General features: G+C 42.7%; 2 protein-coding genes across 2 annotated transcripts; both read left to right on the forward strand.

The window, feature by feature from the left end:
• The first annotated feature begins 1,247 nt into the window (after positions 1 to 1,247).
• Positions 1,248 to 9,274, forward strand: il11b (interleukin 11b). The gene is made up of 5 exons (XM_037090038.1): positions 1,248 to 1,362; positions 7,227 to 7,393; positions 7,720 to 7,815; positions 7,940 to 8,107; positions 8,270 to 9,274. The coding sequence occupies exons 1-5, from the start codon at positions 1,356 to 1,358 to the stop codon at positions 8,432 to 8,434; spliced, it is 603 nt and encodes a 200-aa protein (XP_036945933.1). The 5' UTR covers positions 1,248 to 1,355; the 3' UTR covers positions 8,435 to 9,274.
• Positions 9,275 to 11,879: 2,605 nt separating this feature from the next.
• On the forward strand, positions 11,880 to 17,842 carry si:ch211-171h4.3 (serine/threonine-protein kinase SBK2). Its single transcript, XM_037089769.1, has 5 exons — positions 11,880 to 12,165; positions 14,987 to 15,131; positions 15,213 to 15,415; positions 15,518 to 15,679; positions 16,177 to 17,842. The coding sequence occupies exons 1-5, from the start codon at positions 12,160 to 12,162 to the stop codon at positions 16,789 to 16,791; spliced, it is 1,131 nt and encodes a 376-aa protein (XP_036945664.1). The 5' UTR covers positions 11,880 to 12,159; the 3' UTR covers positions 16,792 to 17,842.
• Positions 17,843 to 21,003: the final 3,161 nt, after the last annotated feature.

Raw genomic sequence — 21,003 nt, forward strand, 5'->3', positions numbered from 1 at the left:
TTTTCCGTTTGCCTCTTTCACAGTAACTACGGCAACTAAAGGCCACCGCCAACATACTTTGGTGGTGTTTAATCCTCTTAGCGGACCATTGTTGTCATTTTTCTGGTGAAGACAGGCAAGTTGAAACTCAGGGTGAAGTTCTGTGACCCAGAGGAGAGCTGCAGATTTGTCACGCTGTCATTCGATGCATTTTTTAGAAACAATTATAACAGCTTAAATCCAGTCACGTCCACATTCTCACCTAAGAAGACACCTGACTGAGACAGAAAATCGCACTCATCTTACTACCGAGATGACGTTCACTGAGAGGAAGCTGACGTGACTCTGATGATGTATCTGAAGAAAAATATCTCAACTGCAGAATTTCACAACTTTAACCTCAATTTCCAGAAAAGAAAAAAAGATGACGTCTTTTTTTTAAATGACATTTCAGGAAGTTCTCTGATCTACTAAACTCGAGAAATTCCACAAAAGCAGACACACACGTAGTAAAAGTGGGGGGGGGAAAAATAACAGAAACACTTTATTCATACTGGCAGGAAGCCACACTGGGAAGTGCCCAGCAGTGACCACAGACTTGTAACTTGTAACGGGTGAAGCAGCTGTGGTTCACTGTGGCTGAGGTCAGTCCGCCTCCCTGTGACAGGAGGAAGGACGTCTTTGTTTACTTAAGTTTATCATCTTTCCTGCATGTATTATTAATGAACTGCGCTGCTGGGACATCATCAGCTCAGTTTCTCACTCTCTTCTTTTTTTTTTTCCTCTTCCTGTTACATGATTTTCTCCAACATTGGAAGAAATTGTAGGAACAAGATAAGATGTGTCCCATCCCACCAGTGTCCCAAACTCTATTGATTGCATGATAAAGACCTTTTTCTTGCCACTTCTCACATTTCTTTGGGTCTTTATTTTACTCTCTTTCTGTCATTTAAGCCCATGCGTGCGAGACAAAATCATTAAAGTAAACTCACAGTGAGGTTAAACAAAAGAATAAGATGACGTGATGACATGAGGCAGCAGAGGAGGAGGAGGAGACTGAAAGATTGCTTAATTTTGTATTTTCTGATACTTCAGTTACATTTTATTGATGATTTACTTCACTCAGAATCACCTCCACACGCAAACAAGACACTCTGAGTTTGTTTCGGATGAGGGGGGTTAGAGGAGGGGAGGGGGGGTGGGTGTCCGACGTGGGCGTAGAATCCTGAATGGCTATGATGACTCAGGTGATGTGTCATACTCAGTGCTATAAAAGGGAACTTTTACATTTTGTCCACACACACACAAACACACACAAGTACAGTACACACACTGGACTCAGAGAGAGGTTTGTTTACTTCAGCGGCAGCAGAAAGATGAAATGTAAGTTTGTTTATGATACTTTTACAGCGTGTGTGTGTGTGTGTGTGTGTGTGTGTGTGTGTGTGTGTGTGTGGAGGAGGAGGAGGGATGTGCTGCACGTGGTCTTTGCTTTTACTTGATGCCTGAGTGAGTTTGAGACAGAGAGTCTGTGAGAGACACAATGAATGAATGAATGAATGAACTGAATGAATGAATTAGTGAGTGAGTAGCTGTTTGTCATTAGCTGCAATTTAAAGTGTTAAAATGTGACTGAGTGTCTTTTGAATTTCATGATCTACGCGCTGTTTGGGCTGTGATTGGCCGCTTCTGTGTGTGTGTGTGTGTGTGTGTGTGTGTGTGTGTGTGTGTGTGTGTGTGTGTGTGTGTGTGTGTTAGGGGTTTCCCTAAGTCGTTTGAACTCGTCAGCAACATGATTGTGTCCTGCTGCATCAGACTTTTTGTAGTCAAAACACCTTTAAGTGAATTTTTACAGATGTACGTCGTGTTATTTCATCTTTATCAAAATAATCTCAGATTAAAGGTGAATAATCGTGGAAATTTACAAGTAGTGTCACGACTTTGTGAGGGATGAGTACTCAAAGCTGGAACTAAATGGACCCAGGCCTAAATTATTAAATTGTTTTTGGTTTTTAAGTTTAATTTATTTAACATCTCAACTGATAATCTCAAAAGTCCTGCCCCATTTTCACACCCACATATGCCTCCGTCAACGTTTCCGTTAAACTTATATGTGCTCTGTTCATCTATATTGAAAAGAAAACACGTTAACGAGACGCCATGTTTTGCTGCGTTTATTTCACATAGTTTTTTTCTTAAAGTAACAAAAGAATGTAATAAAAGAGTTATAACACCGGATCAACACGCAGTATCGGAAAGAGTTGCAACAAAATGTAACTGTCTCGATAAAGACAGTTAATTGTTAATTGGTGTGAAATGCTGATGCTGTTCGTTGATATCTGACCAGAACCGTAGACTCAAAGTGTCAGATTTTAACGACCAATTGACAATCTTTACACGGAAAGTTTCATTTCGTTGACAGCCGTCAGTCATCTTTGTGTCACATGAGATCAGATCGAGTCATGACCTGACAGCCTAAACAAAGACAGGTAAGTGAAGGTGCGAGCGGTCGTGGTCAGTGAAGTCGAGCTTACTAATCGATTACTAACTAATCACAAAGTGAAGAAAACCTGGTGACTAGTAACAGCAACAGAAGCCAGACGTGTGTGTGTGTGTGCGCGCGCGTGTGCGCATGTGTGTACGCGAGTCAGGCAGGCAGACGGTGATGACATCATCGCACGTCATCAGAGCACTTTACTGTAATGTAATCTGCACACTCACTGTAGGGAGACGGATCATGGCCGTCTCAGGAGGGGGAGTGATGTCATCTTAGCCCAGTGGCCACATGTGGAACTGCAGCCAAACAGAGTCATCACACTGACTGTGCTGATGAGGAAACAGGGCAGCAGTTTATCCACACGCAGAGCTCATTAAACAGACTTTGCATATTCGATATTATGATCGATTGAGCGCATCAACAGGGAGATTCTGTTCTTATGTGACTGTAATGTCATTTAAAAAAGGAGTTATATGAAATGATGTGTAATCACGGCCCGATCATCTGATGTGAAATGTCGTAGGAGCAGTACAAACACTGACATCCGGTGTTTTCGCTTTAAAAGGCGATCTTGTTGTTTGTTTACACAGCCACACAGCAGCTTTATCACTGATTTACTTCGCATCTTAGCTTCCATGTCTTCACCTCACGACCCTCAGTTGGTGGTTTGTGACCTGTCACTGTAAGTATGTGCCTGCCCTCATCGGAAAAACAATAAATTGACTGTGAAAGCAGCTTATTACGACACATATTTACATTTCGTGTAGGCGGCGACCTCTAATTATTACACGAGAGAGTCAACATAGGGAGGAATAAAAAAACAAGCACAGTACAAGCAGAAGACGGCTGTTCACGTCCAGTATGACGCCAAAAAGTCTGCGTTGGGCTATTTTAACTCACTTATGTACTTTAGTAACATCACGAACATAAAGTAACTCAGTTATTTTAACCCAAACCACAATGTTTTCCTGAACCTAACCAACATGCTGCAGTCATGTCTCTTCAGTCGTTCAGGTGTGAGGATGTGTTGAGATCGTACCGGTTCGACTCAAGTCACAGAGTGCAGGAACACCATTCTCCTCACCATCCGCTGAGAGTCACTTCACGGTCAAAATGATTTTGATGATGATGATTTTATTCCTATAAATCAAAATTCAGAGATATGCAAGCACATCAAAACTGCGTCCTCACAGAACGTGTTAAAAAGTGAAACTTTACACTCATGGTTTGCCGGTTTCTTGACACTTAACAGTTTCTTAACTGGTGGGTTTTTGGAGGAAGTTGATATGTGCAGGGCACTTCCTGCCAGGCGTCGTTCACATCTGTTCAGAAGTTCATCGGCAGTTCTTGAAAGTGGGCTAAAAGTCCATCTGAGGACACGAGGCATTCACTGTGTCAGAGAAAACACAGGAAACTCCAGCGTGTCTGACGAACTGGGGAGAAGTGGAAGTGCGTGAGACGCTGCATGGATGTGTTGATGTTTGGTTGCGTGACGAGCGTGTGCTGACGAAATGACCTGCTAAATACATCAAAGAGCGTCTGACTCTGCAGCTTAAGCACTTCTGCTCTGAGCTGTAACGCTGTCACAGCTGTTTGCTCTGCCAATAACATGACTGTACACAACACGGCCGGGGGATATTTTTCTAGTATGACAGGAGCTTTTTGCTGATGTCCTCTTCAGTAATTTTCCTCAAGCCTTGTGAAGTTTGTCCAATGTCTTGTTTGTATCCGTAGCTGGCTGAAAACTCACAGGAAGCCTGACTGTGGAGATATTTGACAGGGTTTGTTGGCAGAAAGCTGCAAGTCCTCTTCAGTGTCCAGCTGTGGACAACGAGCTGTAAGCGAACATCTGTTTGTCTTCAGTCAGGGATCTAACGGGATTATACGTGGTCAGTGTATAAACATCTTATAAGCGCGGTTAAACCAGAGTTATTTTCGTGTTATCAGAAGAAAGTGAGTAGTAGTGAAAGGTCTCTCTTCCAGATGTTACCTCACCTCACGTCACCTGAGCTCACCACACCTGCCTGACGTGGAATTCCTGTCAAACTGACTAGACTGATTCTGTTTTTTGGCTTTAAGTCAATGTGTGACTCTCAGTGAGTTGCGTGATACTGTATATGATGCAATATCTCCTTTTTCCCTGTGAAAATGATTAGTTTTATTCAGACAAGACAGGGCCACAGTCCAGGTCTTGAAATAAGATCCAGACATGAGTGTTGATGAGTGTAAAGAGAAGACTTTGCAGCTGTTTTCCCGCCTGTGTTGACGCCGAGACAGGCTGCAGCTGACACACGACCCAGAACAGGAAAACACAAGTAAACACACGATGGAGGCATAAACACACAGCAGAGCAATTTATTGTTTACAAGGGAGAAAGTCTGAGTGTGAGGACCCTTGAGTAAAACAGACATTAGACTTTAAGGCACCAATATGAAGGTTGTGTAAACACGTTAAAGTCTTAATCCTTAAGATTTGTTTTTAAAGGTAAGAACATGTAAACAAACAGGGAGCAGCATATCAGCAGAGTAACTGCTGCTAACTATAGCCGCCAACAGGCAGTTAGCTCAGTTAGCAATGCGACTAGCGGGAGGTCGGGGGGGCCAGGGGACTGTTGGTGTTGGGCTGGTCTACTGTCAGTAAATGTGATGTACATTTTTAGCTCGTGTGAAGTCTGATAGAACTACATGAGAGTCAGAGTCAGAGTCAGTGGACCGGAGCTGACTCGTGGTGACATTTGACCTCAAGAGAAAAACAGAAAGTAGTTCCTGCTGTTAAGTGGGTGAATGGTAGTAAAAGTGTTTAAAGTGCTCGGCGTCAGGCACTCAAAGCAAAGTGATTGTTTTCTCTCTCTAAAGTCTGCAGCCCGAGGCGTCTGCCCGGTGATGTCACCGCACAGATTAATCTGAGTCACGCCGCTCCGCCGGCTCCCCTCTCCTTTTCCAACAGGAGGCCCAGAGCAGGCTGGGAGAAAAGAAAAAAAACCCACAGCATACCTCTCATTCCTTAACCCTGACCTCACACCAACGGACAGTTCACGTCTTTGTTTCTCTGGGATTTTTGAAGTTGCATGAAGCGGGGAATACATTTACAGACGTTAACGTATCTCGTTCCAAGTGTTGTTCTTTGAGAGGAGTTCGTCATGGACGAAGAAAGCTTTAGAGACAAAGACAAAACAAAGGTCAGAGGATTCATCTGCAGATGAATTGAGAGGGCTGTGGATACACAGATGAAGAGATGACAGCTGTACAACACTTTGCTATCTAAACATAGAGGCCCATTCATTCAAGGCATTTATTTATGTAGCACATTCCAACAACAAGGTGATTCAAGTACAGGATCTCTGTGCTCTGACTTGAGTCTTTGTTCCTCTGTAGTGAATGTACGAAGACTAGAAAACCTAAACTCTTTGATCGACGCTGCAAAGCTTATCAAAATGTTTCTCACAACAGATGACTGTGTAACGTGAAAGGTGATAAACGCCCACAGAATTACACACAGTTCCCGACAGCTTCACAAGGCTTTTAAGCAGCATTCAGCTCACTCTGCTTCATTACCCTCATTCAAGCAGCAGCAACAGGAAAACCTCGTTCAGTGATAACGCTAAAAATAACCGAACGACCTGCTGATCACTGAACCGCAGACAGACACAGCAGATATTTTCTCAGGTGTTGGTGGAGACCAAACATAGAGCTAAAACTGGGGTGGATATTGGAAACATGACAGTGATTTATCAGCTGTTTGCCAACTTTATTAAGTTGTACTGTAATATATATAATATAATAAAGCAACAATAGATGGTGTAATATATCTGAACTGACCTCTAAACCTTGTAGTGCTTCCTGGAAACCAAATAAATTATCTGTCTGTTTCCTTCCCTTCAACCCACGCTGAGCCGCTGAACATGCTAACAGTAAATCAGCGTCTGACCTAGTTTGGTCTCTAAACCTTCAGTCACACTGCAGACCTTTTCAAATGACTGCTAATGTCTGGATCACAGGATGCAACTTATTAAACATAAGGTCAAATGTTTCTGTATGTTGCAACTTTACATTTGTTTAGGTTCAGTTTTCTATTCCTTAAAATACCTCCACAGACTCAAACTGCGGTCGCCTGTTTATAATTACATTCAGATCTAAATGAATTCTTACCTGATGAACTAGCTGCAAGACATCACTTATCCCAATGTGTGACACGGTGACGTAGTGTGACAGTGTTTCCTGTGGGACAGAGGAGCTTCTGTTGATGCGGACTTTGACATTTTCAACTTTCAAGATCTTTGTCGTCTTGTTTGCATAAAATAACAAGTCTGTCATGAATGGCTGATTGTTTCCTGACTTTCTGTGCGAAGCATTAATTAAATCAGAGTGCAGCTGTGCATGTTTTGTTGGAAATAAAAAAAATCAGTTTCCATGTAACTTTGAGGTTTTCTTACTGATTCACACACATCAGGTCAATCAGCGGTGAAAAATGTGAGTCGCCACACACTCAGCTGCAAAGTGAACGCTGGCGAGTAGCCACCTGTTGGGAGTGCAGCTGTAAACACCGTGTCAAAGTACCGCAAGATGTTATTGAGCTGCATCACACTCTGTGATTGTAGACTGGTTACCAATTATGCAACTACGGTGGCCCAGAGAGCTCAACACACCTCAGCACCTGCTCAAAGCTTCACTGGTAGATGACACGAAACGTCACAGCTGAAGAAAAACACAAACAAACACTAAGAGTCTTTTTTCTTTTCTTATCTTTTCAGTGATTTGTGACTCCACCCTCTGTCTTCTCCACCTGCTGCTACTGGCGGAGCTGTTTGTCCATACCTCGTCTCGTCCCACCAGCAGTCCATCCCTCTGTGGCATGTTTGGATCGATGATCCATCAGGTGGACAGGCTGAAGAACTTATCCAAAAAACTCCATGACCTGGTGAGATTTCACTGCCACAATTAGATCTCTTCTAATCTTAAATATCTGCACATACAGGTTACATACTTCCATTTTGGTTATTTTCACTGTAGCCACATGTGGAAATTCTCATGTTGGGAAAACGCAAATCACATCTCAGATGTATGAGATTCACATGTGAAAATGGAAACTTCACAATAAAACAAAGACACAACCCACCAGACAGTGATTCAAGATAGAAAGTTGTCTTTTATTTTTCTCTCAAGGTGTTTAAAATCCCAGATATATCTTGTAAACGTATTTCTGGCTATTAAACTTCTTGTCACTTCTCATCTCGTTCCCAACAGACCGACACTGAGCTCCCAAACTTTGTTGTTGATGAAACCAGACTGGATTCTCTTCCTCATATACAAGCCAATGCTGAAAGCTTACATTCACTGAAGGTAAAGTTTCTGGAATCAGAAAAAATCATGTCTCCAAACACTTTCTTACCTTAGTGAGTGCATGTCAGGGGAGAACTTAAACAGTAGTTGAGTTAATATATTCTCTTCCTGTCTGTCTCCACAGGTGAATGAGTCACTCTCCCAGCTGTATGTGTTCACTCAGTCCTTCAGACTTCACGTCGACTGGTTGAAAACAGCACGTCAAAACGTCAGTCTGTCCTCCACGGCAGCAGAGAGCATCAGCACTCACCTCCTGCAGCTTTCCAACCTTCTTACTGTGTCTCTGAATCAGGTGAGAGGACAGATGATTCGACTCTTTTACAAGGATTATTCTCCCAAAAATGATGGATGGATATCATTTGAAAGCTGAATTAGAAAATGTATAAAGTGTTTGGAAAAAGGCATGAAGCTGCTGCCTAAACCTCTAAACCTCCACCTTCCTCTCTGTCCTCAGATCAGTGAAGAGGTTCCTCAGTCACCGACTCCTTCGCTCCCGGTCGTCTCCACCACCTTCGACGCACAGCAATTCTCTGTCGAGATCTCTGAACGGTTACGAGTCTTTCATGACTGGTCAAAAAGAGTGCTACGGACTCTCAAGGGAACCTGCCGTAAACTCTAAACCCCCGCCTTCAGTTTAAAAGCAACTGCTGCAGAAAACCCCACAGAACCACTGTTAACTTTTCCCCCAGCAAAAAGTTTAAGCCTCGTAAGCAGGATGGCAATGTCTGTCATTTTATTTATTTCATTCCTTTTAGCATGTTAGCAAGCTGATATTAGCATTTAGCTCCAAGCACCGTTGTGCCTGCAAACAGGCTCTCAGAGCTGCTGACCCGGCTGTAGACTGTTGGTCTAGTTGTAACTCATGATGTTGTGCAGGTTCTGATCTTTATTGGGTCGTTTCAGCCTGATTGCAGCGTTGAACTGTTCTGATGCAATAACAGTGATGCGTTCAGTCCCTCATACGTTGTGCGGGCATTTCACATAAGTTTTCTTCTGAGCGTGAGCCGTCACATTAACAGCTCTTTAACAGTAAAACAAAGTGTGATGCTTTCGCTCGTGTGTACGAAAATACGTGTATGCCACATTTTACATGTAGCCTTTAAAATGTGCTGAACTAATGCACTGTGCAGCGGTACTCCACCTGTGACCTTTGCTTCCTCTGGGACTGTTTACATTCACAGTGCCTGCTAAGTGTTGATTTACTTGATGAAGTGACAAATTTCATATTTTTATACTTTTGTTGTTTGTTTGTTTTTTTAACCTATTTAGGATTCTATTTATGAGCTTTTTATATTATGTATGTGACAGTGTTTAGTTTGGGATGCAGGCATCTCACCTTTTTCTATGGGTATCTATTAAGTAATATTTAATAATATTAATAATAATAATAATGTATTGTCATAGAGACGTTTGCTATTTATACATTTTGTATGATTTTTTTTTGTAAGTTTTACCTGAAGTAATTAATAAATTGCTACACTTGAAACAGAGTTCTGCATCTGTCTGCTGACTGGTTAACACATAATCACACTTTACACAACACTGGATCAGTTATCAGTGCATTTGGAAATAATCGTATTGGTTGAAACTTATTTTCCAAGTCGTACTATTGATTTTCATTGTTGACATTGGAAATGGTACAAAAAAACTACGTTATCTATAGTTACTGTTAGCCACTCAAAAATGTAAATTGAGTCTTTGTTGTTGTGTTATTTTTGAAGAGTTATGAATTGTTGCTACTTTCATTGTATTAACACCAATCAGAGGTGTCCAAGGAGGTTTTTACATGTCCGAGGCCAGCAACAGGAGAACATCCAGAAAGTGTTAATTAAAATATTAATATATAATATATAATAACTACTAACCTGAAAGGGATTAAAACCCTTTTGTCACCTTGACAAAAACACAACAATCTTTAGTTTCAGGTAATTATGCATTAATTAAAGTTAAATCAATGACCCCCCTACATCTGACACACTAGACCAATTAGATTATTACCATGAAATGCTAAGTTAGCAAAACCTTTGTCAGTGCAAAGCAGGTCAGAAGATGCAAAAACAGACATTTGTCTAAAAGTCATGTGGTAAACATTAACCGCTCTGAAACTCAACACATCTGGTTAACTTTCTCTCTCTGGTCAGCCTATATTTAGTACCAAATTACAAATTCCCCCTGGAGATTATTGCGATATAACAGCCATGTAAAATAAAGCACTGGTGACACTTCAAACGTGAGCAATGACTGTTGTTAACTTCGCTGATGTGGAAGTAGCTGGACCGATGACAGTAACTGTGCCCGTAACAAACTTTACTGTGTCACTAAAACTCCACATCTGCTGCTTAAACGCAAACACTCATAAAGCACCGAAGTTAAAAGCGTCCACACAAGGCTGGGTGACACACATGGGAATGTACAGACCGCCGCTGTTCAGCTGTGAAAGTGACCCGGAGTTACACACAGCGACTTGTGTAATGTCAGCGCGATGACATGTGGCCACAGACAGATGATCTCACTCACACACAGACCGACCCTCTAACTTCACGCCGGCCTCCAGGAAACGTCTGAGTGATCCGGCACTTGCATGTGGCGACTGTGGTCACTGGTAGCAGCTGAGAGCCGCAACCCCCAGCGGGCCTGAGCTGCAGAGGAAAATCCTCTGGCTTGAAATAGAGAGAAGAGGGAGAAGGAAGACAAAGGAAGAAAGAAAGTTGGCGGACAGATCAACAGCTTATTTTTCTCTGCAAGTAAGAGTTACAGTTTTAGTTTTGTGTATCATTACCAAAAAAAATCCAGGAGAAAAAGAGGATGCTGATGTTGTTATAGAGCGATGAAGAACATGTGCGGAGGTTGCGGTGGATGCATGGGCCAACAAAACTTCAGGTTTCATATTGTAGAAAGTCATAGTTCCTTGTCTTTTTGAATACAAAGCAGAAGTAGTTGCCATATAAATACTGAGAAACTGGCAGCCTATATTCAGAAACTGTTTTCAAATGAGCCGTCTGAACTGCAGTGAAGTTGAGATGTCAAAAAATACACAGTCGGCGCCATCAACCACCATCCAAGCACAGCCGAGGTTGCAAAAGCACCAGCAGTGCTGATGTGGAAACATGGAGGGCGGAGCCTCCTCAGGCCTGTCAGAGCCGACCAATCAGAGCACACTGGGTTTTTCGGGGGGATGAAACGGAGCATCAGACAGGGATCTGCTGCAGTGATCGACAGTAAGAGTTAAATAATGTGTTTTTTGAACACTGAAGCATGTAGACAACCACAATGATATGGGATCTTCAAACATGAGTGATCACTGCTTTGTTTCTTTAAACTGCCAGTCAACACTGAGTTTCTTTCTAACAATGACCACAACCGAGTTTAACGTCATCAGCTGGTCATTTCAACCCCATAAACCACAATGTTCCTGTAACCTTAACAAAGCACTTGTTTTGACTCAAACCAGGAAGTTTCCCAAAATCTACCAAAGTCACAACACTCACCAGACCTCCAGTGAGTGTCGTGACATCATAAGAAGGATTTGCTACAACTAATCTGAAGGATTTACCTATAAGAGCACAAGTCTCAGCAAAAAACTACTCAAATGCAACTCAGGATGCCATCCTTTTAATAATAATGATAACAGTTGCGGTCAATTTAAGTTTTCTGATGACTGTTATTTCACTCCAGTGCTTACCAAATTATGTCACACGATTCTCTAAAAGACAATCATACCATAACGTTTTAACATTTTAACAGCAGCACATTAAGGATTAAGTCATTGAATAGATAATCTCATAACACATGAATTTTATGAATCTTTTATATTTCCTCTGTTTTTTGACACTCATTAAGTCTGTATTTAACATGTGAAGACAATAATGACATGATGCCAGCAACCCTCAAACATGTCCTCACAGTCAACTGGGCCTCACAAAGATAGAAGGACAGGATTGGCATATGCGCGCGCACACACACACACACACACACACACACACACACACACACACACACACACACACACACACTCTTTGGGATCCTGAGGGAAGGGAAAGGGGGAGGAGTGGAGGTGAAGACAGATCACTTTGGGATAAAAGTTGCAGCAGCAGCAGACATGAAATCCTCCAGCGAGCCAGTCGGACAGCAGCAGAGAGTTTTTGTCCACCGGCTGCAGAACAGAACCAGACGCTCCTGACTGAGACGGTTCTGTGCTGAAGGTGTCGAGACGACTCAGCAGATGGACACCTGCAGCGGATTTCCTGACAGGTGCACCTGCTAAACGAAGAGCTGGACAGAAACTCATGTTGGACAGATTTCTAACTTGAGATCAGCAACACCGAAGTGAACCACATCTGCAAAATGACAGTAAGTCAAACAGCTCCGACACTGATGTGAGGACAGTTTACATACGATAAAGGTTCAGTTCACTTAAGTTTTGTGCAGGATATCTGTGCAGGTTCTGAGATACAGAACATCACATCACAGCTTTAATGGGAGCAACTTTTGTACAGTATAATAAAACACAGTCTCTATGGAAACTATTTACATTCTGATTGTCTGATTGTCTTTAGCTGGAAGCTCAGACACAGTTCTGTAATAAACTGGACGAAGAGATAAATGAGAAAAAAAATCTATGTCTTTGTAAATTGGATGAGCTGAAGGTTGAGTGATTTATTGGGTGTCGATTTTCTTAATTTTTTGCAAATTAAATCTGTAGGATTTCTATTGAAACATAGAAAACTTCTTGTTAAGATCACCTCATTACGGAAGCAGGTTCCTGAATTAAATCCCCTGTGAAATGTTTTGTGTTTATTTTATTACAGTCTCGTTACAATGATTGTGTATGTGTGATTATCATAACAACGTCCATGAGGAGCTTTTAATGCTTTAAAATGTCAGTTAAATGTCAGAAATCCAAAACTTGAACAAAAACCGAAGTTGCTGATCTAATAAAATGACTTTGTACGAGCTGCTCTGGCTTTAACATTTAATGAGAGTAACGCCACATAAAAATATTGATCAAGATTTCTGGTCTTTGATGTCTCTTTAACATTTTATATGTTTCCATGTTTGACTGGAAAGCTGTTCATTCATCTATTTAAACTAATTCTTCTCAAACATTCACTAAAGCCCCAAAATATTTGATTATAAATGTCAGAATTACATTTATTCTTTTCTTAAATATAAATAATATTTATTGATCCCAAAGCCTAACAGAACCAGCCATGTTCATGTGAAGCCCAATGTGATGACTGCATGTATGTGATAGATTATATAATGTTCACACTCAGGTAAGATGTTCATATGATTGTACATGGTTTCTTTTAATAAAAGCAAAGATGACCTCTGAATATGTGTGCCAGTGCTGACAGAAGTGTGTATGTCCCAACCCACACACACACACACACACACACACACACACGCACACACACACACACACACAGACGTGGTTGTGGTCCACAGAGATCCATTTCCATGTAGAGGACATAATCAGGACATGTACGTCTCACACACACACACACACAGCAGTCATTACAGGTCCAACCTTGTGTGTGTGCGTGTCTTATGTAAGCTGAAGCTGTTGGAGTGGTTCTGTGCTGGCTCAGACCGGTGTCACCTCCTCTTACACTCGTCTAAACCCGACCAGCTCTGAGCACGTCAGCTATGCTGCTCTCTGAACACCCTGTTAACCCCTGATCCTCCACACCGGGTGCCGGCTGCTTTTTATCCACGACATAAGTGAAAGTTGAATTATTCCACATACATGGAAGATCCAGTCCGGTGATTCTGGAGCATTTTGTCCACAGGTGTCGCCAGAATAAACTAAAATGCATTTATAGTAGCTGCTTTAAAAACAACTTTTAAAATACCACAGAAATGACAAATTATACAGAAATTAAAGTGTTATACATATGGTTAAAATAAGTTTCAGTTAGCAAAATCATTTTAAGTTGTCTCTGTGTCCACGTTAACCAGAGGGGAAAAATATAAGTTTCGAGAAATATCCATGTCAGTGTAGACGAGGCCTCAGACGGAGCTGAGCAGCTCGGTAATCAGATCACAGCACAAACATTCAGAGGGTGAGAGTTCAGCTTCCTCTCAGACCTCCCACCCTAATAATGTATGCACACATAATGCTCAAGGATTAGACTTGGACTGTATGACATAACACTGTGATATATGCAGTCCTGTCACTGCAGCTCCAAATACTTTGATTCCTTTACATCACAAAGTAACAACTGTGACGCTGATTTTAAGAATCCTTGTCGATTTAAAGGTGACTTCCATTTATCGGTCATGAATTGGATTAAAAAAAAAGTCCCTACTTGCACATTGTGCAATAAATCTGTCCGGAGTGTTGTGAGTCCTTGAGTCCGCGTGTTTGTAGGTGTGAATGAAGCCTTCGGCAGGAATTCACAGTATCCGTGTACGGCACATTCGCGGCTCTGAGTTGTTTCTGTAATGAGCTGTAACGAGCCGCCTGGTGTCTGGATGTACGCTGACACCACATCCCAGCCTCGGCCTGAGGGAGCCAGCTGTGGTGGAAACATCAACGCTCCAGCAGACAAAACAACATCCAGAGTGAGTGTGTGTGAGAGAATGAGAGGCAGAGAGTGTGTGTGTGTGTGTGTGTGTGTGTGTGTGTGTGTGTGTGTGTGTGTGTGTGAAAGTATTTCATGAGGCTATTAACAGACATGTTTATACCCGTGGATTACTGTCGCCCGCATTGCCATGGCGACAATCATCACGACAACAGTCGTGTCACATTCATCAGAGCTTCGAGGAATTCACTCAGAGTGACGCTGCGGAGCTCTGTGTTGTTTTCATGATGCTGGAGCATCAGCCGGCCTGATGAAGGGATCGCTGTTCTGTTTTTATTCTCCAGTAACAGAAAGATCAACGAGCAGCCGAAAGGAAGAACGCTGACTGATTTTTATTGAAGCAGGTGTCTGATTTATGTTTGGACTCTGCGGCTCTGGTGCACAATTCTGGGAACACTTTTATAAACAACTCTCAGAAACTCCTACGGTTTAAAGTTTATTCTATTATTAACACAAAACCATGTTAATAAGCATCTTCTAATGCCTCATAACAGCTTTATAACCTCTTAACCAGCACTTATTTCGAGGACCTTCATACAAATACATTCATTTTGTTCTCTGTATGTGTGTGTGTGTGTGTCCAGGCAGCCACACAACTTCTGGATGAGATGTGCCATCTGACGGCTCAGTCTCTGACACCGATGGACACATCGGCGCACTTCAAGGTCCTGAAGCTGCTGGGGGAAGGCTCGTACGGCAAAGTCATGCTGGCCGTGCACAGGAAAAGAGGTGAGGGGGGAAGCTAACACTTCGTCAACATACCCAAGAACGACAAAGCCAACATCGTTGTCTTTCCCTCGTGTCTGCCAGGTACTCCCATGGCTCTGAAGTTCTTCCCTCGTGAGTCCACATCTCTTTTCTCGTTCCTGAGGGAGTACAACCTCTCCCTGTCGTTCTGCACCCACCCGTCTCTGACCAGAGCTCTGGGAATCGCCTACTCCACACCTTCACACTACGTCTTCGCTCAGCAGGCGGGCCTCTTCGGTGATCTCTACGACGTCATCATGCCTGAGGTACACAGTTACTTTGACCATGTACTGGATTTATCATGGCTTTATCAGTTTGCAGGCTCCCTTTTATAACCCACACACCGCTCTCCTCCCATCATCCTCCAGGTGGGTATGGAGGAGGACTGCTGTCAGCGGGTGGTGTCCCAGCTGTGCGGCGCTCTGTCACACCTGCACTCTCTCGGATTTGTCCACAGAGACATCAAACCGGAGAACGTCTTCCTGTGCGACTCAGCCTGCCGTTGGGTCAAACTAGGAGACTTTGGCATGGTCAGTATACCACACAGTGCATGGTGTTTCTGAGAAGCCTTTTATAGGCAGTTCTGGGCTTATGGTCTGGTTAAGCTTCGACACAAAAACCACTTGGTTAGGGTCAGGAAAAGTTCATGTTTTAGCTTCAAATACCTGAAGCTGTCACTACAAACAGGGGTGGAAATGTCCGGACATCGCTTTAAAAACATCCGGACTTGTTGCCACTGAATAAAACTAGAAATACCCCCAAAATATTCAGCTTTGTTGACACTAAATGTCCCAGCATCTCTTCACAAACATATCAAACAGCTTCACACTTCACATTCTCAGACGGAGGTCTCTCCCTTGACAGCCACAAACATCCTCCTCCTCCTCCTCCTTCTCATTCAGTTAATTTCTGGATGTGATATGACATATTGCACAAAAGGTTAATGTGATATGCATGCAGCGTATACATTTGAACATATTTGTGGTTTGCAGAAACAGAATATGTACATTTTTTAATTGTACACCAGGTGAAGGCCCGGGGCACCCGGGTCCCAGAGGTGTGGTACAGCTCTCCTTACTGCACGCCTGAGGCCGAGATCGCTCGAGGGAATGACGACAGCTGGAGAAGCATCAGCGACGGGAATGATGGCGCCAATAAGAACGAAGAAAAGAAGTCGAGAGTTTGGGTGTCTGTGGAGCCCAGCACGGACAGCTGGGCGCTGGGGGTCCTGACCTACGCCATGCTCACCGGCAGCCACCCGTGGGCTGAAACCTCCAGCGACTGCCACTCATACCTGAAATATCAGGAATGGTTTGACGGGACAAAAGGACCAGCGGACGAACTCGATGTGTGGGCGGAGCCTCAGGGTGACGGCACAGACGGAGCAGAACTTGGAGGGAACGATCATCCGCCCACAGCGCCACAGTTCACATGTTTCACCCCGCTGGCCTGCTCCTTCTTCCAGTCGCTCCTCGACCCGAGGCCTCGGCACCGAGGACGACCCGAGGACGGGCTGAGTTACCTCGGAGGGGACTGGGTGATGGAGAAGGAGAGGGTTCGACTGGAGGAGGAGAGGAAGAAGAGCAGAGGGAAGGGAGCCATCAGGAACATGAAGGAGAGGGAGGGGAGGGGAGAACGATGAGGAACGTGACCTCATAAGTGAACCATGAAGAAACTGCTGCTCACCTTTGTGTTATATCAAAGATATGTGACGTTTAGATTCAGTTCATTAAACCTGATAAATATTTATTTAGTTCAGCAAACATGTTCTATTGAAACTAAGCTGCCTTTTCTTTGCTTTAGATTACTTTAAATTAAATATCTTTTAAATTTAGGACATTGATCAGACAGACTAATTTCAAGATGTAGTTTTAAGCTCTCGGAAGCTGTTACAGGTTTATTTGAACTGATTTGTTACATTTTAAGTGGTAAATCATTAAGTTAATCAAGAAAACAACCCAATAGATTATTAATCAACATAAACATTATTGTGACTAAACTGAAAAAAGACAGATTTGTATTGATAACTGTAAAATATTTGAGCATTAATTCAAAGAAGTCACTGAACTGTCATTTCAACTATCAGTCAAGACGAGTGATTAATGAATTGACTTACACCTTTTTAATTTATTTTATAAAAATACATCTGCTGTAGCACTAACAGTGCTTTATGTAACAGGCTGAGATTGAGTTGAAAACATAGTGTAACAGCTGCAGTTGTGGGGATTACTTGTATGTAATTGTGCTGTAATGCTATCAGGTCCGTGTAAAAGATCCCCTCTTTAGCGCACTGCATCTATATCTGGATCCAGACTGTTAGCATCATAGTGGGTTCTGAACTGTATATAGACTGTGAGAAGTGCCCGGCCATAAACATGTCTGTCAGCAGGCTGAGAGGTGCAGAAGGGTTATGAAAACTGTTTCAAATGTGAAGTAAATATCCACGTTTTGAGAGGTGATCCCTGGAAGTAAATATTTAAACGTTGTGTATATTTTAGTAGCACTTGTGTAGCACTGTCAACGTAGCTGACAGCATTTAACGTTTTGTATATAAGCATGTAAGCACTCGACTGAAGCTGTTTGCTGTTGCACCTTTTACATAATCGAAATCGATGCATCTGCTTTTATTTTGTATGATAAATGTAAACTGTGTCAAATGTATGAAATTTAATGCAATAAATGAGGATTTAATGCATGGGCTCAATTTTTCCAGTAGAGAAAAGCGCGTCGTATGTTGCACAACCAAAACAGGAAGAGGCATTGTTTTCCCCGGTCACTATCTGGGATAACTGAGGAAACTCTACCCTGCAAAAGAAAAAGAGATTTTAGATGTTACAGAAAGCTGTCAAAGTCTGTTCTCCTGTCGACGTGTTTCCTCATAGTGATGGTCCAAAACCAGCATTTTTTAAAACTGAAGTAAGAGTCAGTAAGGAACAAAAACTTGCCAACTTCTTAATGCAACCGGCTGTTTTATTCTGCCTTTTCACAGCGCTGAGATCTGGGTTTACAGGTCAAACTGGGACTCTCTTGCTACACTTGCTAACAGTGCTAACACATTCACAAGATCAGAAAGTTTACCTGTTATGCAACATACATTTTCAGATATCATTCAAATGCAGTAACATTGTGTTTTCAAAAAAGGATTTCATGATTTTGCTTTAAATCTCCCTGTGTTCTGAAATGACTGATTTTCAAGTACGCTGACCTTAAAACAACATGGCCTGGCGCACTCGTATCTCAATAATGTCCTAGTAAGATTATACACCAATACAAATAGATCACATGCACTGAACAAGTGCGTGCAGCCACACACACACACACACACACACTGAGGACCTTTTGAAGAGCTTCCCCAGATGTTTTCAAAAATAGACCCGCAGTCGTAAATTTGACACTACAACCTTTCAGCACCATGTATGTGCCACGGCCCGCTGAGACGACGCTTCAGCCAAGTCACACACTCTCTCTCAGCTGGATACCTGCAGCGGTGGTGCCAGCACGCAGACACAGTGAGCGACGCTGACGGCAAACATGGATCTCTGACACACATGTACCGACATTACTTATGAAGGAGGAAAAGATCACAGCAAAATGAGCACTGAATTTAGATTTAAAGGTGCAATAATACACCAAAAATCTGAGAAATTGAACACAATTTTAAGTTTATGTGATCTACTGCAGTTAGCTCACAAGTTAGCTCCAGTCCGTCCCCGTCCAAAGCTCCTTTGCCAGCACCTTTAATTTAGGGTGTGTGTTGTAGGAGTGCAGGTGGAGGGAAGATTATATACAATACACGAAATCCAGTTTGGTCGATGATCTTTGACACTTCTGTGGAAAAGGCAGAGTCGGCAGCATTTAGAGAGGGAGAGAGAGGACGGTGAGGTCAGAGGGAGAGAGGCAGCGGCGACAGACCGCAGAATGTTGAACCGCTGCCTGGTCTAATAACAACCAGAGGACACGTAAATAACAAGCCATGATGAAAACAAGAGCAAAAACCTGCTGCAGGACACGTCGATCGGGCCTACAAAAGGATATAAGAACCTGACGATTCATTAACGTTGTCTCTCATAGTCTCTTCTCTTTATTTCGTATTGAGTCATTCAACACCAGCTTTACAGGAGTTTTCTCATTAATGATTCATTAACTACCAAATCGTTCCTGAGTAAACACTCTAGATTTCAGTGGAGTTAACTGCAGTGGCCTTGCTTTAAAATACAGTAAATGTGAGGGAAGGTGAAGCTGTGTTTACCTGATCTGCTCCTCCCTCTGAGGCCGCAGGGACAACTCTCCATATATCATCTTAACACACAGCACATGTACACAGATACATATCAGGTTTTACCAAATTCAGCCTTGTAAATCTACTTTTAGTCACCATCATATCTTTAATTTATACAAAACATTTGCTTGTGAAACTCTTCCTGCATCAGCTGGATAACACTGTAAAAGCTAAAAACAAATCTAATAAACAGTTCAAACCGAGCCTGTTTCAAGGTGTCTGCAATAATTGACATGTTTATGTACTCAGACACACACACAAAACCATGTTAGCCTGAAAGTATTCACACATTTGGTGTCCATGAGCATGTAAATCATCCCCTGGACGTGTTGGTTCAGGTTTCTGTGAGCGTTTCGAAGCAACAAGTGATCATGAGTGACTCTAACCTTCGACCTCTGAACTCTCTGTCCTCACTCACAACATGTCTGCTGGTTCGAGCCAACGGGAAATTCCTGATGTTATTAAAGTGGCAGCGTGGAGATGAAGAGATCATCCGTGAGGAGGAGCGCGTCATCTCACAAACCTTCCTCAGCCAAATATAATGAATTAGCGAGCTTGTTAAAGGGAGACAGTTTGATTACCGTCTCACATTTTTGGGAGCCGGTCCGAGGGGGCACACTGGCCGCTGGCCTGTGAACTATGCTGATCCAAACTCCTCTCCTGACATTTCACCTGATAGGTTGCATTAACGCTACGTGTCTTAAGTATGCTGGGGTCGTGTAACGGGGAGAGTGAAGTGTGTGTGTGTGTTTGTTTAGCCTCAGTGTCAGTGAGAAAGTGAGAAAAGTTATCAACAGGAAGGAAACACATTTTAAAGCAGCAATTAAAAGTGAAAGACAAAAAGATGTTTGAGTGAAAATTCAGGACGGTAGTAAAGCAGGTTTGATGATCGTTTCTTGTCTTGGCAGAAGATTTTATGAAGAGGTGAAGATGACGAGTGCAGCAGATGTTGTGTTAGTGTTAATGGACATACGTGACAAATTCCCTTTTTACAAGCTGAAAGAGATGCAGAGAAGGAGTCACATACTGAGGAGGCGCAGGTGAAGTTACGTCATGTAGCTGCTTGTAGCCGCCGTGATGAAACGATCTAAGATGTGGTTAAAAGCGTCTTACGTCCTTTCAGCAGCTGGAGGTCTCTCAGTCAAGACAACAAAAACAGAAGTAGCGTGATGACATCATAACGTAGCGTGGGGTCATGGGAGCTGTTGTCTTTATTGTTAAACAACCATCAAAATAAAATCTATCTGATGTGATTTGATTGTTCACAGATGAGGTTTTATTCAGTTTTTTCACTCGTCATGTTCGCTGACTTCTGTCCCGGTTCTCCAACGTATCGTTTGATGGTTTCCCAGAAGTCATAGCGACAGGCGGTCAGAGGAAAAGGCTCCATTAACCTCAAATCAAGATGTGGTTGTGTGTGTTTGAACTTCATCCTCAGGGGAACAAGAATGTCTGCACTGATGTTTGTCAGAATATTTCAGTCTGGACTGAGAGTCCTGGCACCACAGCAGATCCCTGCGGTGTCACTCAGCACCTGACTTGTGAGGAACTCGGAGTACTTTCTGGCGTCGAGGC

Source organism: Acanthopagrus latus, chromosome 3 (assembly GCF_904848185.1).
Source record: "Acanthopagrus latus isolate v.2019 chromosome 3, fAcaLat1.1, whole genome shotgun sequence".
In the NCBI taxonomy this organism is placed as follows: Eukaryota; Metazoa; Chordata; class Actinopteri; order Spariformes; family Sparidae; genus Acanthopagrus; species Acanthopagrus latus.